This window comes from Micromys minutus (genome assembly GCF_963924665.1).
Source record: "Micromys minutus genome assembly, chromosome: 13".
In the NCBI taxonomy this organism is placed as follows: Eukaryota; Metazoa; Chordata; class Mammalia; order Rodentia; family Muridae; genus Micromys; species Micromys minutus.
In genome coordinates, this window is record NC_137982.1 from 34,263,712 (window position 1) to 34,281,324 (window position 17,613).

At 41.8% G+C, this 17,613-nt stretch overlaps 1 protein-coding gene across 1 annotated transcript in view; it reads right to left on the reverse strand.

The window, feature by feature from the left end:
* Positions 1-17,613, reverse strand: part of PLA2R1 (phospholipase A2 receptor 1) — a gene marked incomplete at its 3' end in the record, with an annotated part of 131,746 nt that overhangs the window by 17,010 nt on the left and 97,123 nt on the right. Inside the window, exons 13-20 of the mRNA XM_080928054.1 lie at positions 14,954-15,099; positions 11,812-11,896; positions 8,323-8,455; positions 7,749-7,784; positions 7,124-7,281; positions 4,262-4,326; positions 3,463-3,566; positions 1,331-1,467 (exon numbers count right to left, since the gene is read on the reverse strand). Of these exons, the coding sequence (XP_080784180.1) occupies positions 1,331-1,467; positions 3,463-3,566; positions 4,262-4,326; positions 7,124-7,281; positions 7,749-7,784; positions 8,323-8,455; positions 11,812-11,896; positions 14,954-15,099 (864 nt within the window). The remainder of the gene's footprint in view (positions 1-1,330; positions 1,468-3,462; positions 3,567-4,261; positions 4,327-7,123; positions 7,282-7,748; positions 7,785-8,322; positions 8,456-11,811; positions 11,897-14,953; positions 15,100-17,613) is intronic.

The window sequence follows — 17,613 nt, forward strand, 5'->3', positions numbered from 1 at the left end:
TAAGGAAACCAATAAGCCAAATGGCTCTTCAGAGTGACTTCCGTAGAATAATACCTTTGTTTGTCCTTGGGAACCTTAGGTGTTGGGGTGGATGGCGCTTATATCACACCCGTTACATGGTATAACATAGCCAGGACTTAACACCACACTAAATGAAGTGAGATAGTCATCAAAAAATAAATATACTTCATAGTTTCATGCTCAGGAGGCACATACAGTATGTCTCAGGGAGGCATGAAATAAAACAGGGGAGCCATTTCTTCAGGATATGATGGGGAAAGAATAGGGTGTCATTATTATTTAATGAATGTAGAGTTTGGGTTCTGCAAAAAGAAAAAGGACCCAGGGATGCTTTGTACATCAAAATGATGCTAAATACTTACAAACCACACACTGAAAACAATCAAGGTAGAAAACTCTATGGTGTGTGTATTTCACCAAAATTCAGTTAGCCATACATAACTACTCATTTATGTATGGAATTCAGGTGCTTCACTGCCCCAGTTAACGGAAACATTCAGATGCTGAAGAACATGCCAGTCAATGTGACCAAACACTTGGATTGAAAACTGGCTGTCTACAATTAAAGAGCAATTGCATGTTAGTGTAGGAAATTATGACACATTCTCATTTCTAAATTCCGTAAGAGTTAAACAACCACAGTTTGGGATTCACTTTAATCACTTCCAACCAGGGCCTGCAAAGTTATTTTTTTACAAAATGTAAGGAGTGGAGGCAAAAAAAAAAAAAAAACAAAAAACAAAAAACCCTCCGCCTTAATTGAAGCCAGCATCAGAAATCATAAACCTGAATGACGGTGTCCCGGCTAGCAAGCCTTTTCTCTTAAATCGAATTCTGCACCAAGCATCAGCTTTATGAGGCTCAAGATGACCCTGACCAAATTACATCATTAGCTCATCAGTTCACAGGTTTGTGGAGGTTGGTTCTGGGCAGGGAAGATGGGGGGGGGGGGATGGAGCGTGGGACCTCTAAATGCATAGCTTATTTGTAGGCAAGGACTAGATAAATGGACACACACACACACACACACACACACACACACACACACACACACACATCATATCCTGTGATGCAAAAGACGTCACTAGTAAAATTGCCTCTACAAATGAGGTCTGGAGGCATGGCTGCCTTACATAAAATCGTTTTGTGTCCAAAGGAAAAGCTTCTGAAACCATTAGGATGTGATGGTGACATTCAGGCCCCTCAGATAAATGGTGCTAAACAAAACAACAACAAAACCTACCTTCACCTTGAATCACTGTTCAATTGAAGTTCAACAGAGACAAAGATGATTTCACAGGAAGTTTACCTTATAGTTAAAATAAAGCCACCCTTTGGGGCACGTCCCATGCTGTTTCGGAGGCTTCTCCTTCTCGATGACCCATATGTTCACTCGTTTACAGATGCTGGGCATATGGACAGAGCAGTTCTCAGTCCCCCAGAGCCCTGCAGGAGGAGACAGGTCGGAAAGTCTCAGCAGCAAGGACAATTCCCCGAGCTCCAATGGATCACAGTTTATGACTGCTAAGATTTTTCATATTTTATTTTTCTGAAGTCTGGAAACTGAGCCAAACTCCTAATTACAGAGATCTCTGGTGACCCTTACCTGGGCAAGGTGAGACCCAAGTAATTAGAATGTAAGACTATAAGAACTTTTTACAAAAGGAAACAAGCTACGATTGAAACAGGATTAATATAAAATCCTATGAATATTTGACTTAGGATGTATAATAAGACTTTATAGTTTTAAGTAACCAGCTTCAGCGGAAATCATTCTAAGATCGTCATTTCTAAAGATTCTAAGACATTTCTAAGCTTTATAAAGGGCCGTAGAAAATGCAGGTTGAATATGCCTAATCTAAATTCTAAAACAAATTTCAAGTGCTGACGTGGAGCTCGGGAAGTCTCCCCTTTGGGGGCATTTCCAATTTCAGATGTTTAGCTTGCAGACAGCTCAGTGGTAAAGCCCCTCTGAGATCCCCAACCTGCAAAGATCCTCATCCTAAATAACAACGTACAAACGTTAAATCAGGAACTTCTCAAAAAGGAGGATTTCTCAGTCTTGACCCTTCCATGAGACCGACTCCCGTAGGAGCCTGTCTTCTGTAAGATAGACCCACAGCTTCCCAGCCTCCTGCAAACTGCCTAATTTAAAAGGGCTGCAATTCCAGGGGAAGAAGACAGGACACGTGAAGGAAATGCCTGACTAGGAGACACCAGAGTAAGGCAGGTTTAGCTTTTTATAGCAAAGCAAGAGTGAGAAGTGAGGTTTCTAAGGCGGGGCGGGGCTGCCATAGTCAGATACTCAGCTCTCCTTACAAACAGTCCTTTCCACAGGCTGTTGTGACACCTGCTGGTACAGCAGGCAGAGTAACTATAGCTTCCCTTCCCCTAACTCTGCAGAGTCCTACCCACAGCCCGCAGGGGGTTGTCTCTTTCTTTCCTGACTAAGTTAGCTATGAATATTTTTTTGTTACTTTTCCTTTTTTCTTTCTTTCCTCTTTTTTTTTTTGAAAGTATGGCAGCATTGTCTTAGAACACACAGAAGCAGATCTCTAGCCTCACTGTACCACTGAATCCAATTTGAGAACAGGTTCTATTTCTGAGATGAGCAATCATCAGAGCCAGGGATGATGATGATAGTGATGATGGTGATGATGATGGTGAAGACGATATAGTGAACTGAGGTAGGTATTTTATTTACAGTTTGTTTATTTTTATGTGCATTGATGTTTTGTCTGCATGTATGTCTGTGTGAGGAGGGTACCACGATCCCCTGGACCTGGAGTTACAGACAGTTTTGAGCTTCCATATATATGGGTGCTGGTAATTGAACCTGGGTACCTTACTTGCTAAAGTCATCTCTCCAGCCCTGAATGTAGTGTATTCTTTTTTTTTTTTTTTAAATGTGAGGGAAAACGGAAGTCAATTTCACAAATTAAAGTATCCACCAGTTTACAAAAACGGAAGTAGAGATGTATGAAGAAATAGCTCCCCACTGAAGTATCACAGAGAACAGCATTTCCAAGACAAGATTTCCCCCACCATATCTGTTTAAATTAATTAGCTTTTAGTTGTTCTGTGTGCCTGCTCCCAGAGGAGGTCAGAAGAGGACATTTGGTTTTCTGGAACTGGGGTTACAGATAGTTGTGAGCCACCACGTGGGTGCTGGGAAACCAGGTCTTAGCCTCTGGGACAGAGGTGTCTGTAAGTGTCCGCAGGCTCCCTTTGGGTTCTGTTGGCTCTCGAGGACTTATCTACCCATAAGTTATTTGCAGGTATGTGGCTGCATGAATTTTATAGGCTGAGGGGTCATCCAGAAACCTGACAACTGGTTAGACTGCACACAATCAACCGAGAACACACATAAGCGCACGGAGGAGAGTGGCGCCCTCTAGAGGTGGCTGCAGTATAACCCCAAACATGGACAAGGACGGTAACCTGTTATGGAAGACATGAAGACACATCGCTTTCCCTGGCTATCCATTCTTTCTTCTCTTCCTTTGTCCCAGTTCTGGAATATCACAGGCGACCCATTACTCCAACTGTAGGAAAATTTGAAGAGATCAGTTTTTCTTTTTCACATGTGTGTTGTATCACTATGTGTTTGTGTATGTTTGTGCCGCATGTGTGTAGATGCCTGTGGAGACCTGAAGGGGGCGTCAGAGTTCCTTGAGCTGGAGTTAGGTTGGGAGCTGCCCATTGTGGGTGCTGAGAACAAAATTCTGAAAGAGAAGTGAGCGCTCTTAAGCACCGAGCCATCCCTCCAGCCTCAGAAAAATTTAATAATAGTGATGATGATGATGATAATAATAATAATTTTTTTTGCATGTTCAGTATCTGCATTCATCCTTGAGTTCTGTATGGACTTGAAGTATAATAGTTTCTTCAATTTGGTTAAATGCTCAACCGCGGCATTTTACCCACAGTTAAAACTGCACTGTAACTACAAAGTTTCCTGAGAGTTAACTTTATGCTGTGTTTTTATCTCTCACACACAAAAAGTAGGGCAGGCAGGAGCAGCTTGCACGGGTAATGGGAATGTTTGTCAGACAGTCTGGTGACGGTTCCATTGATATTGAACTGAAAAACACTCGTGCCTTTCGTTAGATTTAACATTTATAAGTTAAGGGTAACAGGTGAACTGTTACTCAGGAACCGATCACCTAAATCCAGTCCTATCATTTGGCACATACAACTCGTCAAATAATGTTAAATCCAGATTAATCTCTGTTCATACTGAGGTTGATCTCTGGCTCTTCCTTCTTCAAGTCCAATCCACCAGTTTACACCAAACTTTGAGAGCTATTGAAGGGAAGAAAGAGAGAAAATGTCAGCATTTATTGTTCTGGTTCACATTTTGTCCACCATTGGGATCAATGGAGATGCTATTAGCTTTTTAATCATTACGATTTTACCCGGTCACAGAAGGAAGAGTAACTAAGGGCTAGTATCCAGAGAAAACGTGAAATTGAATTATTCTAAAGCACTTCCTGTTCATTATGAAGGAGAATTGTAGTGAACCACTGAAAATATTTCCTGTTTCATTCAACTTGAAAGGCAAGGTTTCTAACTCCGTAAGAAGCCACATGGTGTAAAAGAGACACGGGTGCTTCTTCTGACTATAATTGGTGGCTTCTCTCGGTGATTTATGGAAGCTCACTGCAGATGTCACTTCTGTTTGACAAACAAGGTACAAAGACATTAGCAGAATAAAGATTTGGAGTCTAGGCATAGCAGTCTGTGAACCCTTAGACAGTGTCCACATTCAGAGAGAGAGAGAGAATAGAACAAAGGAATACTACAGAATTCCCAAGTCTGACAACTAGAAAACTATTTATTTTATTAATCTACAGCCAATTATTAGTCACCCAGGCTAAGCACAGAGGTATCAATCTGGAAAACACGGACATGCAGGTGCACACACACATACACACTGCACAGCCAATATAATGCTGGACTTATGGTCCAGGAAATTGAAGCCTTCTCCTTGATCATAAAAGAGGAAAGGACAGATGAGATTTCACTGCGCCTTCTCAAGCAGCGTGCTTTATGGAGTATCTGCTCCCTCTGTCTGTATATCAAAATTCAAATTTTATATGCCCAAACCCTAGTAAAGTTAAGGCTTTACGCATTTAAATTTGTACTCTTATTTTCTTTTGGGAAGGCTTAGGGATACGTTTTTAAGATATATTATTTATTTCCATAGGAATTTCAAGTCACTGTACAACAGAACCCGATAGCTTGCTAGCGTCCTGATTTTGAAACAAGTGTACTTTTACTTCTTAAACAGCGTGGCTGTCTGCCAGGCCAGCAACTTGAGAATATTGCAAGGGGGGAACCATTATAATTTGAGATCCCCGAGGAACTGTTCCATGGGCATGTTCCCACATGCTGAATTCGGAGCCCCATTTTCAGACTTTAGAACGGTTCCATTGTGACTGGCTGTAGATACAGTGGGAAGACAACTTCATTCATCTAAGGAAGGCACATGGGTACCAGGGGTCAAAATCATGGCCTGACCACTCGCTGTCCCAGTTTAGGACCTTTAAGGGAAAGTTATGACATTCCTGTCTTAAGTGGCATGTTTACTGCCACCTGAGTTAAGGTATGGGCATCTGCCACACAGCACAGCTGGGATGTATGTGGTAGAGAGACCTTCACGGGACAAGAGGGAAGACACCCAGAAAAAGACAGCTCGGTATGGAAAGTAAATATTTTAAAAGTTAACTATACAGCCATAACAACTGAAACACAATAATGAGGTGTTTGAAAGAAGAATATGAGTGTGCATTTCACAAATCAGTTATATTTGGTCATGTTCAAGTAGCCTGACAGTGAACAAACATGGAAGGCCATTTTCCAATGAGCTAGAAACGCAAGCCAACGTGTTCATCTGCTAAGCTTTCTAAAGCGAAGGCAATCTGTCGTCTCTTAGGTTTCTACCAGAGTGATTAAGGGTGTTAATTTAAGGGTTTAAACTGTCCAATTTTAAGAAGTAATAGATTTGACATGGAGTGTTTTTGAAGTGTTTATAAACACAAAACTTAAAATAGTGAATCGCACTTATAAATTCCAAATACTATGAACCACAGACACAAGTGTAGCCAATCACATCCTCTGACTCTCAAGTGCTCGAAACTTTTAATGTTATCATCCCTGATCAAAAAGAGAAGACTGGAGAAAAGAGAAACAGCCTAAGCTCACTCTCACACCCCAGTTATTAGAGAGTGAGAGAAACATAAGTATTCTGCAAAGGAAAAATCTTTTTTTTTTGTTAGCAAAAATGTACCCAGCTTTTTATCTCATATTAAAGTCTTCTACACTCCAAATATGTCGTATTTTAGCCTTTCATAACCCTACTTACTATTCTTCATAGAAAAGTGATATGGAAACCTGCTGTTTCAAACTAAGTACTTATACTAAGTTTTTGACGTTTTTAGGATGGATACACCTCACAAGTGAGCAGTATCACCTTTGCCAAGTCTGATGCCTCATCTTAGAATCAATAAGTTCCCTGCATCCACCGACTGGGCAAGCAGATTTACTAGGCATGAGATGCCTTACTTGTGAAATGCTCACACTCACCCTAGATACCACCACAAAGTCCTCATAACCAAAAATACCAATCATGGGTAGAAATAAATGTTGCTTGGATATCTACAGCCAGGTGCTGCCACATGGAATGTAGATGTCCCCTCCCTCCCCAGTCTTTTATATTGAAATCCTAACTCACAAGATGACCTGTTAGGAAGTCTGGTAAGTGATTAGGTCAGCAAGCCCTCATGAGTGGAGTTAGTGGCCCGGTGAGATGGAGCCCAGAGAATGAAGAATGACTGTCACTAAATGGAATCTGACATAGTACTGTAGCTACTTCAAAACAAACCAAAGTCAAAGGACAGGGGGACATAACAAACCCATGTCTCCATAATTGTCTGCAAATCTGTATAATCAGAAGGAAAACAATCTGAGAAAAAGAAGCCATGGCTTTTATGAAAACATAAATAGATGTGTAGAGTCAAATTTAAAAAATATATTGCCTCCCCCCAAGGACGAAAGAAGGCGTAAACTGAATTCCGAGTAGTGATTTGTGTCCATGTACCGCTCTGATTTTGTTGTGGATGAATTCTTGCTCCTGAGAAGAATAAATTGTGAGGAAATCACTTCGCAGCCAGCCGCAGACAAACTCGAAGGTGGCCCACTCTGCGGGGTGGGTGTGGAAGAGGTACTCGGCGTTCTGATAGAAGAGCCATGGCGCATCTGCAAGGAAACCACTGATCATTTGACACTCTCAGGACTAGCGAGAAATGTAAGGTGGACTTGAAGGGGTGCAGGCTGTGACTGACCCCCAGATTGTAATTTGGTCATTTGACTTTTTTTTTAAAAAGGGGTGTAAGTATGTATGGATACTCGCACAGATGTGCATGTGCACACACTTGTAATTCATTTATTTTCTTAGTTTACCTTACTTGAGAACCCTTCACTAGGCCAGGGATAGATCTATATTTTAAAATAATATGCCCTGAAAATGGAGGCGTGATCTAAATTTCAACCCTGCTTAATGTGTATATTATTTTGATTATGTCCCTCTTGATCTGCTGACTTGAACTAATTGTCCCACATTGATATGTCAGAGAATGGATGTGTGGAAAGATCAGATAATGCACTGACACTAACCCCTCCGTGGTGTGATTTAGAAGTCAAAGAACTGCCAAGCTGGCCCTTACCGTACTGGTACCAGACTGGAAAATTGGGCCTCACATCTGCAGAGCAAAAGCAAAACAGGTTGCCTGAGACTCCTGTACAGGTGCACAGTTTCCAAAGACCCTCAGCTCCAATCACATTATTCTCACTTTACCTTCAAAGAAATAAGTTTGAGAACAGCTACTCTGTACTGTCTAGAGTCAGTAAAGAGTTAGAATGTGCAGGAGAATCTCCAGAGTCCTAAAGAAAGGACGTGGGCACTTGCTTGTGACTGCTTAGTGCGAGGTACTGCGCTAGGTGCCTCTACACACCCAGAGCGCAGTGCTCCTGTGCGCTCGTGATGTCACAGGGATATTTCTTTCATCTGTATTTACTTCACAGTGTCAGCTGGTGGCCTTCATTCCTAATGCACAGCTTGGCACAGAGTACCTCACTGTCTTCCGTCCTTTGACTGGGAGCCCCACTTTAACTAGGTTAGAATAGCCAGGTTCATCGGGCAGGTCGTTGGCAGGGCTGAGATTGTGAATCTCTGGGACTCTTCATTTGAAAGAGTGCTCTCTATCATGAAAATGCAAGCATGCAGTAAAGAGCTTGTACCTCTTGGGATTTTGCATATCCACTCGTGTTTGGAAGCACAGTTCGAGGGCAACAGTGTTTTGTTTGCCTGATACACAGCACAGTTTCTTGCATCTTCTTCAAAATAAGCATTGTCTAAAAATGAAGAGATAACCTGCGGCAGACGGAGTTCGTTATTCCTTAATGACGATCCCCCAAAGGAGTTTCAGAAGATTCAAGGCACCCATGAATGCAAGCACTATTTATTGTCAGTGGTTCTCAACCTGTGGGTTACAATCCCCTTGGGGGGGGGTGTCAAACAATCCTTTCACGGACCACCCGAAAACACAGGTATCTGCATTCCGGTTCACAACAGTAGCAAATTTACAGTTATGACATAGCAATGAAAATAGATGTACGGCTGTGCGTCACAACACGAAGAACTATATTCAAGGGTGGGAATGTTAGGAAGGTTGAGGACCACTGCTCAAGGGACTTCAGAGGGATCGTCAGAGATGTCCACATGCCATTCCCGGGTAAGATGGGTCCACACTTGTGGAGACTAAGCTAATGGGTACTTGACATTGTTTCTGTTCTTTCTTACAAAGAGGCACGAGGAGCTGCTGAGATACCGCAGCTAGTGAAGTACTTGCTGTACCAAGCATAAGGACCAGAGATCAACCTGAAGCACCCACACTGCAGATCAGAAAAAAATAATTCAACAAAGCAGTATGTGCCTGTTACCACCATATTGTGGAAGTGAAGGGAGGGACCCTGGGCTTGCTGGCCAGCCAGTGTAGCCTAATTGATAAATTCCAGGTTTAGTTGGGGAGTCCTATCTTAAAAAAGGTAGACTGCTTGAGAAAGACACCCGACATAGGCTACTGGCTTTCTCACACATGCAGATGTGCTCAAGCACGTGCTAGCACAAGAGTCTTTCAATAGTTTTCCCCAGAGGAAATCAGATGTACGATTCATTCTGAGCTCACAATGTTGTAGTGGTTTGAATAGCGCCCCCCATAGGCACATAGAGAGGGGCACTATTTGAAATGATTAGGATACATGGCCTTGGTGGAGTGGGTGTGGCCTTGGAGGAGGAAGTGTGTCACTGGGGGTGGGTTTTGAGGTTTCAGTTGTGGAGCCAAGCTGGGAGGCTTCTCTTTCCTTCCTGCTATCTGCCAATCCAAATAGAAAGCTTGGCTCTTTCTCCAGCACTATGTATGTCTGCCTGGGTGCCACCATGCATCCTACCATATGATCAAACTAAACCTCTGAACTGCAAGCCAGCTCCAATGAAATATTTTCCTTTAAAAGAATTATTGTGGTCATGGTGTTTCTTCACGGCAATAGAACACTGACTAAGACAACTATTTCCTGGGGTCTTGGGTAAGCTTAGAGTTTCAGGGATATCCCAGATTTTGGTATTATCTTTGATGCCATTTACTTGTTAAGCATTTATATTAAATGCTAAGCATTATGTTTTAAAGACTAAAGTCTAAGATAGAGCTAGCCTTTTTGTTTGTTTTAGTTTTAGTTTTTTTGAGAAAGGGTCTCAGTACTTAACCCTGGCTGGCCTGGAACTCACTATATAAACCAGACTGGCCTCAAACTCATAGAAATCCACCGGCTTCCATCTCTCAAGTGCTGGGATTAGAGGTATGTGACTTCATGCCCAGTTCCAGAGATAGCTTCTATCAGTCAGAAACCACATATTATATATAATTCCCACAACAGATGTTTTTACATAAGGTGTAAAACCTTTTCAACTATCTAATGATTACTTGACAGAAAAGTAGATGAGCCACAGATGAAATTAGGGTTAAAATACACAAAAATAAAAGGATGCTCTGAAGTCACTTTGAACTACTTAAATATGCACGGAGGTATGTGTCCATTCATCCAGTCGTCTCTAGCCTCACCTTTAGAGAACGACATGAGTTATGATTCGTTTGTCCAGTGGGCTGTGTTGAGCACCACACTTACCTCGCTTAGTCTCACTGGCTCGTACGCAAATTGTCTGTCCTTCTCTTATGAGTTAGTCTGAGTGACTAAAACAAAGTATTTCAACTTCTGTGTGTTACATTTTATTTCCCAAGAGCAAAATGGCTTTAGTACCGCTCCTGTTTCTGGGTCTCAGCTTCTTTAGCAAAAGAAATGGGCAGAGCTGAGGGGTCCAAACCCCTTTCCCAGCCTCTTTCCGTGCGTCATTCTCGACACCCCTTTCAATGAAGCGATGTTGGAGTGGGAAATGTGGCTCGTATCAGGTTTAAACTAGCATTTTCCGTTATTGTTGTTCCCTGTAGAAGCACACAGCTTTTCTTGTTTGGTTGGGTTTTTTCTTTTAAATCTCCTCTCAGCTACGAATTTGAACCCTGTCCTTTGAATAGGCTTTTTTTTTTTTTTTTTTTTTTTTTTTTTTTTTTTTTTTTTTTTTTACCTTCCAAGTCGGTCTTTATCCACACTTGGCTGCTGGTATTATACCAAGTGGGCCAGCCCTGGACAACCTGTGTGTAGATCCTGCTGCCCTGTGTAATACTTTATGTGGATTAATTGCTCCATTGTTCACTGGCACAGGCTGTTAAGAAGGTTTGGGAAACAGCAGCTGTCTCAAATGGTCCCTGAAGGCTGGCTGTAACCGCCCCCTTTCAGAGTTGAAATGGTGTCATGTAATTTTCCTTGTCACCTTGATAGAAATCCGAGACATCCTCAAGGCACCTGGAAAAACAATGCACCATCCGGGTCCTTCTTCCCTTTCCCAGAGTGTGTGTGTGTGTGTGTGTGTGTGTGTGCATGTGCGTGTGTGTGTGTGTGTGTGTGTGTGTGTGGTTGGGGGGTGGACTGAAAAGCAAACGCTGGCCCTTCTGGAGCTACCTGGTATGAGTTACTTCTAAGGCTGATGCCACTTGCCCTTTTCCAGAGACAGAGTAAAAAGTGTGTGTGTGTGTGTGTGTGTGTGTGTGTGTGTGTGTTGGGGAGCAGGGACAGGCAGAGGGCAGAGAAGGGCATCCTGTATCTTTCTCTATGCTGATTTCTCTACCTTATGGTTTTGACAGACGATCTTCTCACTGAACCAGAAACTTCCCCTTCTGGCCAGGCTGTTCTAGAAATCTGCCAGTCTCTCTTCCTGAGTCCTGGGGATATCTGCAGTTATGCCTAGCTCTTGGTGTGGGTACTGAAGATTTGAACTCAGATCCTCATGGGTACAGAGCAAGCATGCTTCCCATTAAGCTCTCTCATAAGCTTCTAGGTAGTTTCTTTCTCACTGTGACACGGGGAAAGGCCACACGATCACACAGTGGAGCATTCTGCAGAAAAGGAGGGTGACTTAGAAACCTGGTACTACCATAAAGACCAGCTGTTTCTCTGAATGGGAAGAAAATTAGGGGAGTATCTTTGGAGATTTGGATTTTCTCTCAGGATGAAATATAGAGATCTTGGAACAGTATGGTCACCCGAGATTTCCCAGGACTTTGGTACAATCACTGTCCTAGCCAAGGCCTAGGGCAATATGTATAGTGTAAAACAACTTACAGGTGACCCATCAGACCACTCCCAAGAACCAGCATTCAGTGGGTTCCTTTTATTAAATCCGATCCAGAACTGCCTTCCTTGTGTCCTGGGAAGAGAAAAAACAAAAGTGTTGTCTTTCCAATCTCATTTGCAGCGTCAGACAGAAGGTTCTGTGAGACGGGGGAACATGGACAGGAAGAACCGATGCTAAATGGCAGGACCAGAGGAGCTGACATAAGTGGATCAAGCCTTGTTTTACATGCAAAATCCTGCACTGGTTAAATGAGGTGAGGCCTGTGTGGCTTGCTTGGAGCTCATGCACAATGGGGAGAAAAACCAGCCTATACTGAGAACAGGAACTATTCATCAAGATTGGAAATACCTGAGAGGCTCTGCCAGAGCTTGACTCATACAGAGGCGGATGCTCGCAGCCAACCACTGGACTGAGAACTGGGTACCCAATTGAGGAGTTAGAGAGAGGACTGAAAGAGCTGAAGGAGTTTGCAACCCCATGGGAAGAACAACAATATTAACCAACGAAACCCCTCAGAGCTCCCAGGAACTAAACCATCATTCAAAGAGTACACATGGAGGAACCCATGGCTCTAGCCGTATGTGTAGCAGACGATGGCCTTGTCAGACATCAAAAAGAGAAGATGCCCATGGTTCTGAAAAGGCTCAGTGCCCCAGTGTAGGGAAATATGGGGAGGTGGGTGGGAAGTGGGCAGGTGAGTGGGGGAGCATTATCATAGAAAGGGGGAGGAGAGGGATGGTGTAGGGGGTTTCCAGAAGGAAAGCCAGGAAAGGTGATAACATTTGAAATGTAGATAAATAAAATATCTAATTTAAAAAAATGGAAATACCCTTCAATCAGGCCATGAGCACACAAAAGTAGGCTGCTCAGAAATCCTAGAGCCTAGCATCTCGGATGACTTTAACTGTGCTACTACTTACTACCTGACTTTGCTTTCTGCACTGACTTACTATGGTTTGATTTGTTGCTCTTTTTATCAACTGTTTGCATATTTTATGCAAGTTGATCCCTATCCTCACCATCTACTAAAAGGGACACAAAAAGTTTGGGGACTTCTTTTTTCCCCAGTTTCCAACAAAAATAGCTCTGAGGCAAATCGGCCTGGGCCATGGTAGATTAACTTGAGCAGTCACCACTGGTTTAGACTTGGCAAGAAGCTTCACTGAGAATCATCATCCGTCCTATTAGGCAGAGAACAAATATGTCAGGTTGTGGAGTACTCAATAAATCAAGCAATAAAGCTTAATTGTATGGCGAACCATCTCACTAAGATAATTTTCTGAGAATAATTTTGAAGAATTAAAGATTTAAGAGACTCAGAAGTTATGACAGATGCTTTCTCATGCTTAACATAGAGAAGCATGCTCAGCCTGCAGGGTCACTTCTCACATGTATTAGACAGAGGTCAAAGTTAAAGGGAAGGCCTCTGAGGTCACTGGTGCCTGGGTGGCTACTGGTGATGTCACACTTCTAAGAAGATGAGGGTGACCTGAAAAAGTCAGGCCAGGGCTGTTAACCTCCAGGGCTCCCCACGCTGCGAGCATTTTGTCTATTACTTGCTGATTTTCCTGTTCTTTGTTTTCCCTGTTCTACTGGCTCATAGAAGACAAATTGATATTTATTTCTCTCCACTAATTTCCTAAACTGTGTAATTTTTAAATAACACACATTTGACACAGCTGGATTCCCTTGGTAGCACGGGCAAAAATAAAGCATAAATCATACAACCTTCATGTTCAGATGCTAAAGATCAATCATTTGAAAGATGCACAGAATTCTATTAGGAACTTGAAGTATGGACAGAAAGAATGTCATCGTCTTTGATCTGGAAGGTGCCCAGTATGCAGACTCTGACTGGAACAGGGGCTTAGGTCCGTGGTTTCTATAGGAACAAGTGGTTCCATTGCCTGTCCAGAAGCGTTCCCTCCTGTCCAGAGGGAAAACTATTTTGTAGAGAAAATGCTTCCTGCTAGAAGTCTTCATGATACTGATTATTATGGGTACCTTGGGATAGATCCCTGTATGGCACCTCAGACTTTGTGAGGATGGTGTTAAAGAAACTTCCTCCTTGACTGGATCACTTGCTGGCTCTGAGGGACAGCTCCTACTGCCCTATGTTCTGCTCTGCTTGGGTACTTTAACCCCTTGCAAGCCATGCTTACACAGTCTGCCCATAGACCATATTTCTAATAGTGTACACTGTTTTTTTAGTTTTATCTGATCCCTTTGATGCTATATCCCCCCCCCCCATCCTTCTCAAAGAAAAAGAACGATAATTCCTCCACCAACTCCTTTCCATATGAACCGGCTCTAAGAATGCCTGCAAGGTTGGTTTTGTAAATACTAAAGGTGAATAATTTGGTGGTTGTTCATATTCACTCATGGGAGTACTCTATGAAGCCTTTAGGTTGCTTCCACTTTAAACTTAGTTGACAGTTAGGTTAGTGGTAGAGTATACCCTGGGTTTGGCCACAAACAAATGAATAAACCAACCAGCCAGCCAGCCAGCCAGCCAGCCAGCCAACCAACCAACAAAAACCAGGCTACATTTATAACTTCATGAGAATGAACATTTTAACAATTGATGCTTGCTAGTGGGTGAACATTGATTTCCTCAAATACAATTAGAGAGCCTGTTTGGATTTTGTTTTAAACTGTTGGGATTCCCTTCCCCAACAAAATCTTAAATGGACTCTAATCTATGGAAAATCCTTATCAGTGAAATGGGATTGTGTTTTCTGAGGACTCGGAAGCAAGGAATCAAAGCTCTGTCCAAGTAGTCTCATTTAATCTAAGACCCTCAGAATCCTCAGACATGTTGAAATCCATGAAACTAGATACAGTTAGAAGCAAAGCTTAAAAAAAAATCTAATTGAAGGCACAAGAAAAGATTTGAATATCTAAACAATGATCACTTTGTTCTCTGTTTTTATGCAATGTGAACTTGGCACAACGTAAACACAAAACTAGAGGAGGGTAGTATTTTTCTTTCACAAGCAGTGACTAGCTAACTTTTAAAAATGAAACAAATACTGACATTTGAAACAACCCCTTGGGAATCCTCATCTCTAAGAAAGCACTGTTAGGAGACAATGTTTGACTATAATATCAAACTTAGTTCGTATTTACCAATTAAATTTTGAATGTAGAAGCTCATTCACGAAATTTTCTTCCTCTATGTGGGCGAAGCTTGCGAGGTGAGCTCCGAACTCCTCACAGAATGCTTCGGCTTCTCTCCAGGATCTTTTCATCAGGACCTTTTCGCTGTGAAACACCTACAGAGCAACAAAAGTCAGCAAAGCTGCTGAGTTCTCTTTCCACTGAGCCATACTTCTGCTCCTTTCTTATTCTTCATTGAGATTTTTATTTGAAGGATTAACATATATCAAGCTACAATATGTTTGGTACTTATAAGACTTCTGACTCACTCTACGTTCCTTGGCCTTGTTTTCACTTAACCTCTTATGACAGACATAGAGTTTTCTCTTGATAAATGTCTGTCAATATGTAAGGAAAATCAGGTCAAGGGACATTAAGAATACGAGGTCACACACAAACCTGGCTTAGAACCAGAACTCCTGGCTTCCAGAATCCATCCATTTCTAGTCCAGCAGTCTGCCTATGCTGAGTTAGAATTCAAGGAATGACAATGATGTTGTTGGATCCATTATAAGCATGGAAAAACAAGGCTGAAGGCCTAATGCAGGTCTGTTTCTAGGGTCTTTGGGTCTTTGTTAAGCTGCCAGCTCCACGGTATCTAAATATTCTCCTATTTGTCAGCTGTTGTGGCAACAGGCAGCCATTGCTTTTAGAGCATCTGCTTTTGTCTTAAGATCTAGCAGGAGACTGAAGACCCAGAGATCCTAGTATGGGGCCTCTATACCTTCACTGTTTGTAACTACAGCTACTGAGCTCGACCTTCTGATGCTGCAAGTACAATCTCTGGCCAGCTTTCACTGGGCTGATTTGCTGAGACCAGAATGAATGCTTTTCCAAATTCTGTGGACCACAGCATAGCCTTTCCATCTTTTAAATTATATGTCAAAACTTGCATCCTTTGGGAGCCTCTCCCTGAATAACTCTAAATTCATAAATCCACCACCACACTCATCAGACACACCTTGCATTTGTTGACACGTCAGGGTGACAGGTAGTAAAAAAAACCCACTGTACTGGAAGTCCCAAGACCCAGGGATTTATTCTTACTCTGTCAATAAATAATTGTGATCTCGGGCAAATCACTTCAGCATCCTGGATTCAGTTCACTCATTTCTGAAGTTTAACTTATTGCTCCATGAGGTTGTGTCTGGGCCCTTTATTTATGAAATTTTATGTAGGGGTTTCTTGCGTGTACATTTAAATAAAGCACATTTGGTTGTGTTTCCTGCTACATCCATACTGTAGTGTTTATAAAATCTTGCCTGTGCCCAGCAGCTGAGGAAGAAATTTTTTCCACACGTTTGGAGAATTAAATGAACCAACAGAAGACTACTAAACACAAGACTAATTTTTTAAAAGTAGGTATTTCTAATAAGACAGTTGTGAGAATCTCAGATCTAAAGTTGATTTGCAAGTGGACATTTTGCCATAATTTCTCATGGATATTATTTTTTAATATATATAATTCATATATATATATATATATATATAAATTGAACATTCTTAATCTGGAAATTGAAATTATAAACTACTTTAACATCTAAAACTTCTGTGGTAGTGACATTCTTGCCTTCTGACTGTTCTAAGTGGGTAGGCCATTTCCTGTTCTAAACACTGCATAAAATGACCTTTAGGTCATGAGTACATAGTGTATGTAAAACAAATAAATTTTGTATTTAGACTTAAGTCCCAACCCCAAGATTTCTTACTATGTATATGTTAATGCTTCAACACCTAATCTCTAAACCTTGCTTTAAACATTTGCATATAGACTTAATATATATAAATATATACATCTATGAATATGTAAATACAGAAAATGTAGAGGTGGGAGAGCTGGCTCAGTGGTTAAGAGCACTGACTGCTCTTCCAGAGGTTCTGAGTTCAATTCTCCATACCTACATGGTAGCTCATGACCATTTCTCTACTGGGATCTGATGCCTTCTTCTGGCATACATGGAGACAGAGCACTCATATACATACATAAATAAGTACATAACTATATACATATATAAATCTTTAGAGAAATTATATGCATATAAAATATATTTTATATATGTAAATGTATACATAAACATATAGGCATACATGTATATATAAATACACAAATACACATACATACCAACCATCTGCATTGCCTTGTTTTATCTTCAGGTGTTTAGCAGGTTTACAGTCTTTCCTTAGTATAAGACCTATTCCATAACAAGCAGTATAGAACAGCACAATTTTCATACCCACTGAGTGCTGGCTTCCTTTATTTGCTATGTGCCTGCAGTAGAAGAAGCACTGACTGGTGCTCCTCATAATCATTATAGGAAGGTGGTTATGTAGGTGACCATGGCCAGCCTTACTTTGCTCCTTCTTGGTTGCAGTTCTGGCATAATGTACTGAGATTGTTAACACCCTGAGGAAAGAAGGAACTAACTGTCCTTGTCCCTTTCAGAACAGGGAGTCCTGCAGTGAGTGGACCCAAGTGGTTTGTGAGGCATAAAGTCCAGAGAAAAAAGCTTCCCTAACCCTGGGCTGTGATAGGAAAATAGTCCATGTGCCACCCTGGGTAGCTGTCCTGAGCCTCAAGGGACAGGCTTGCTAGGATCCTAGCTTCCTGCTGTTTCTTGCAGCCTATCTGT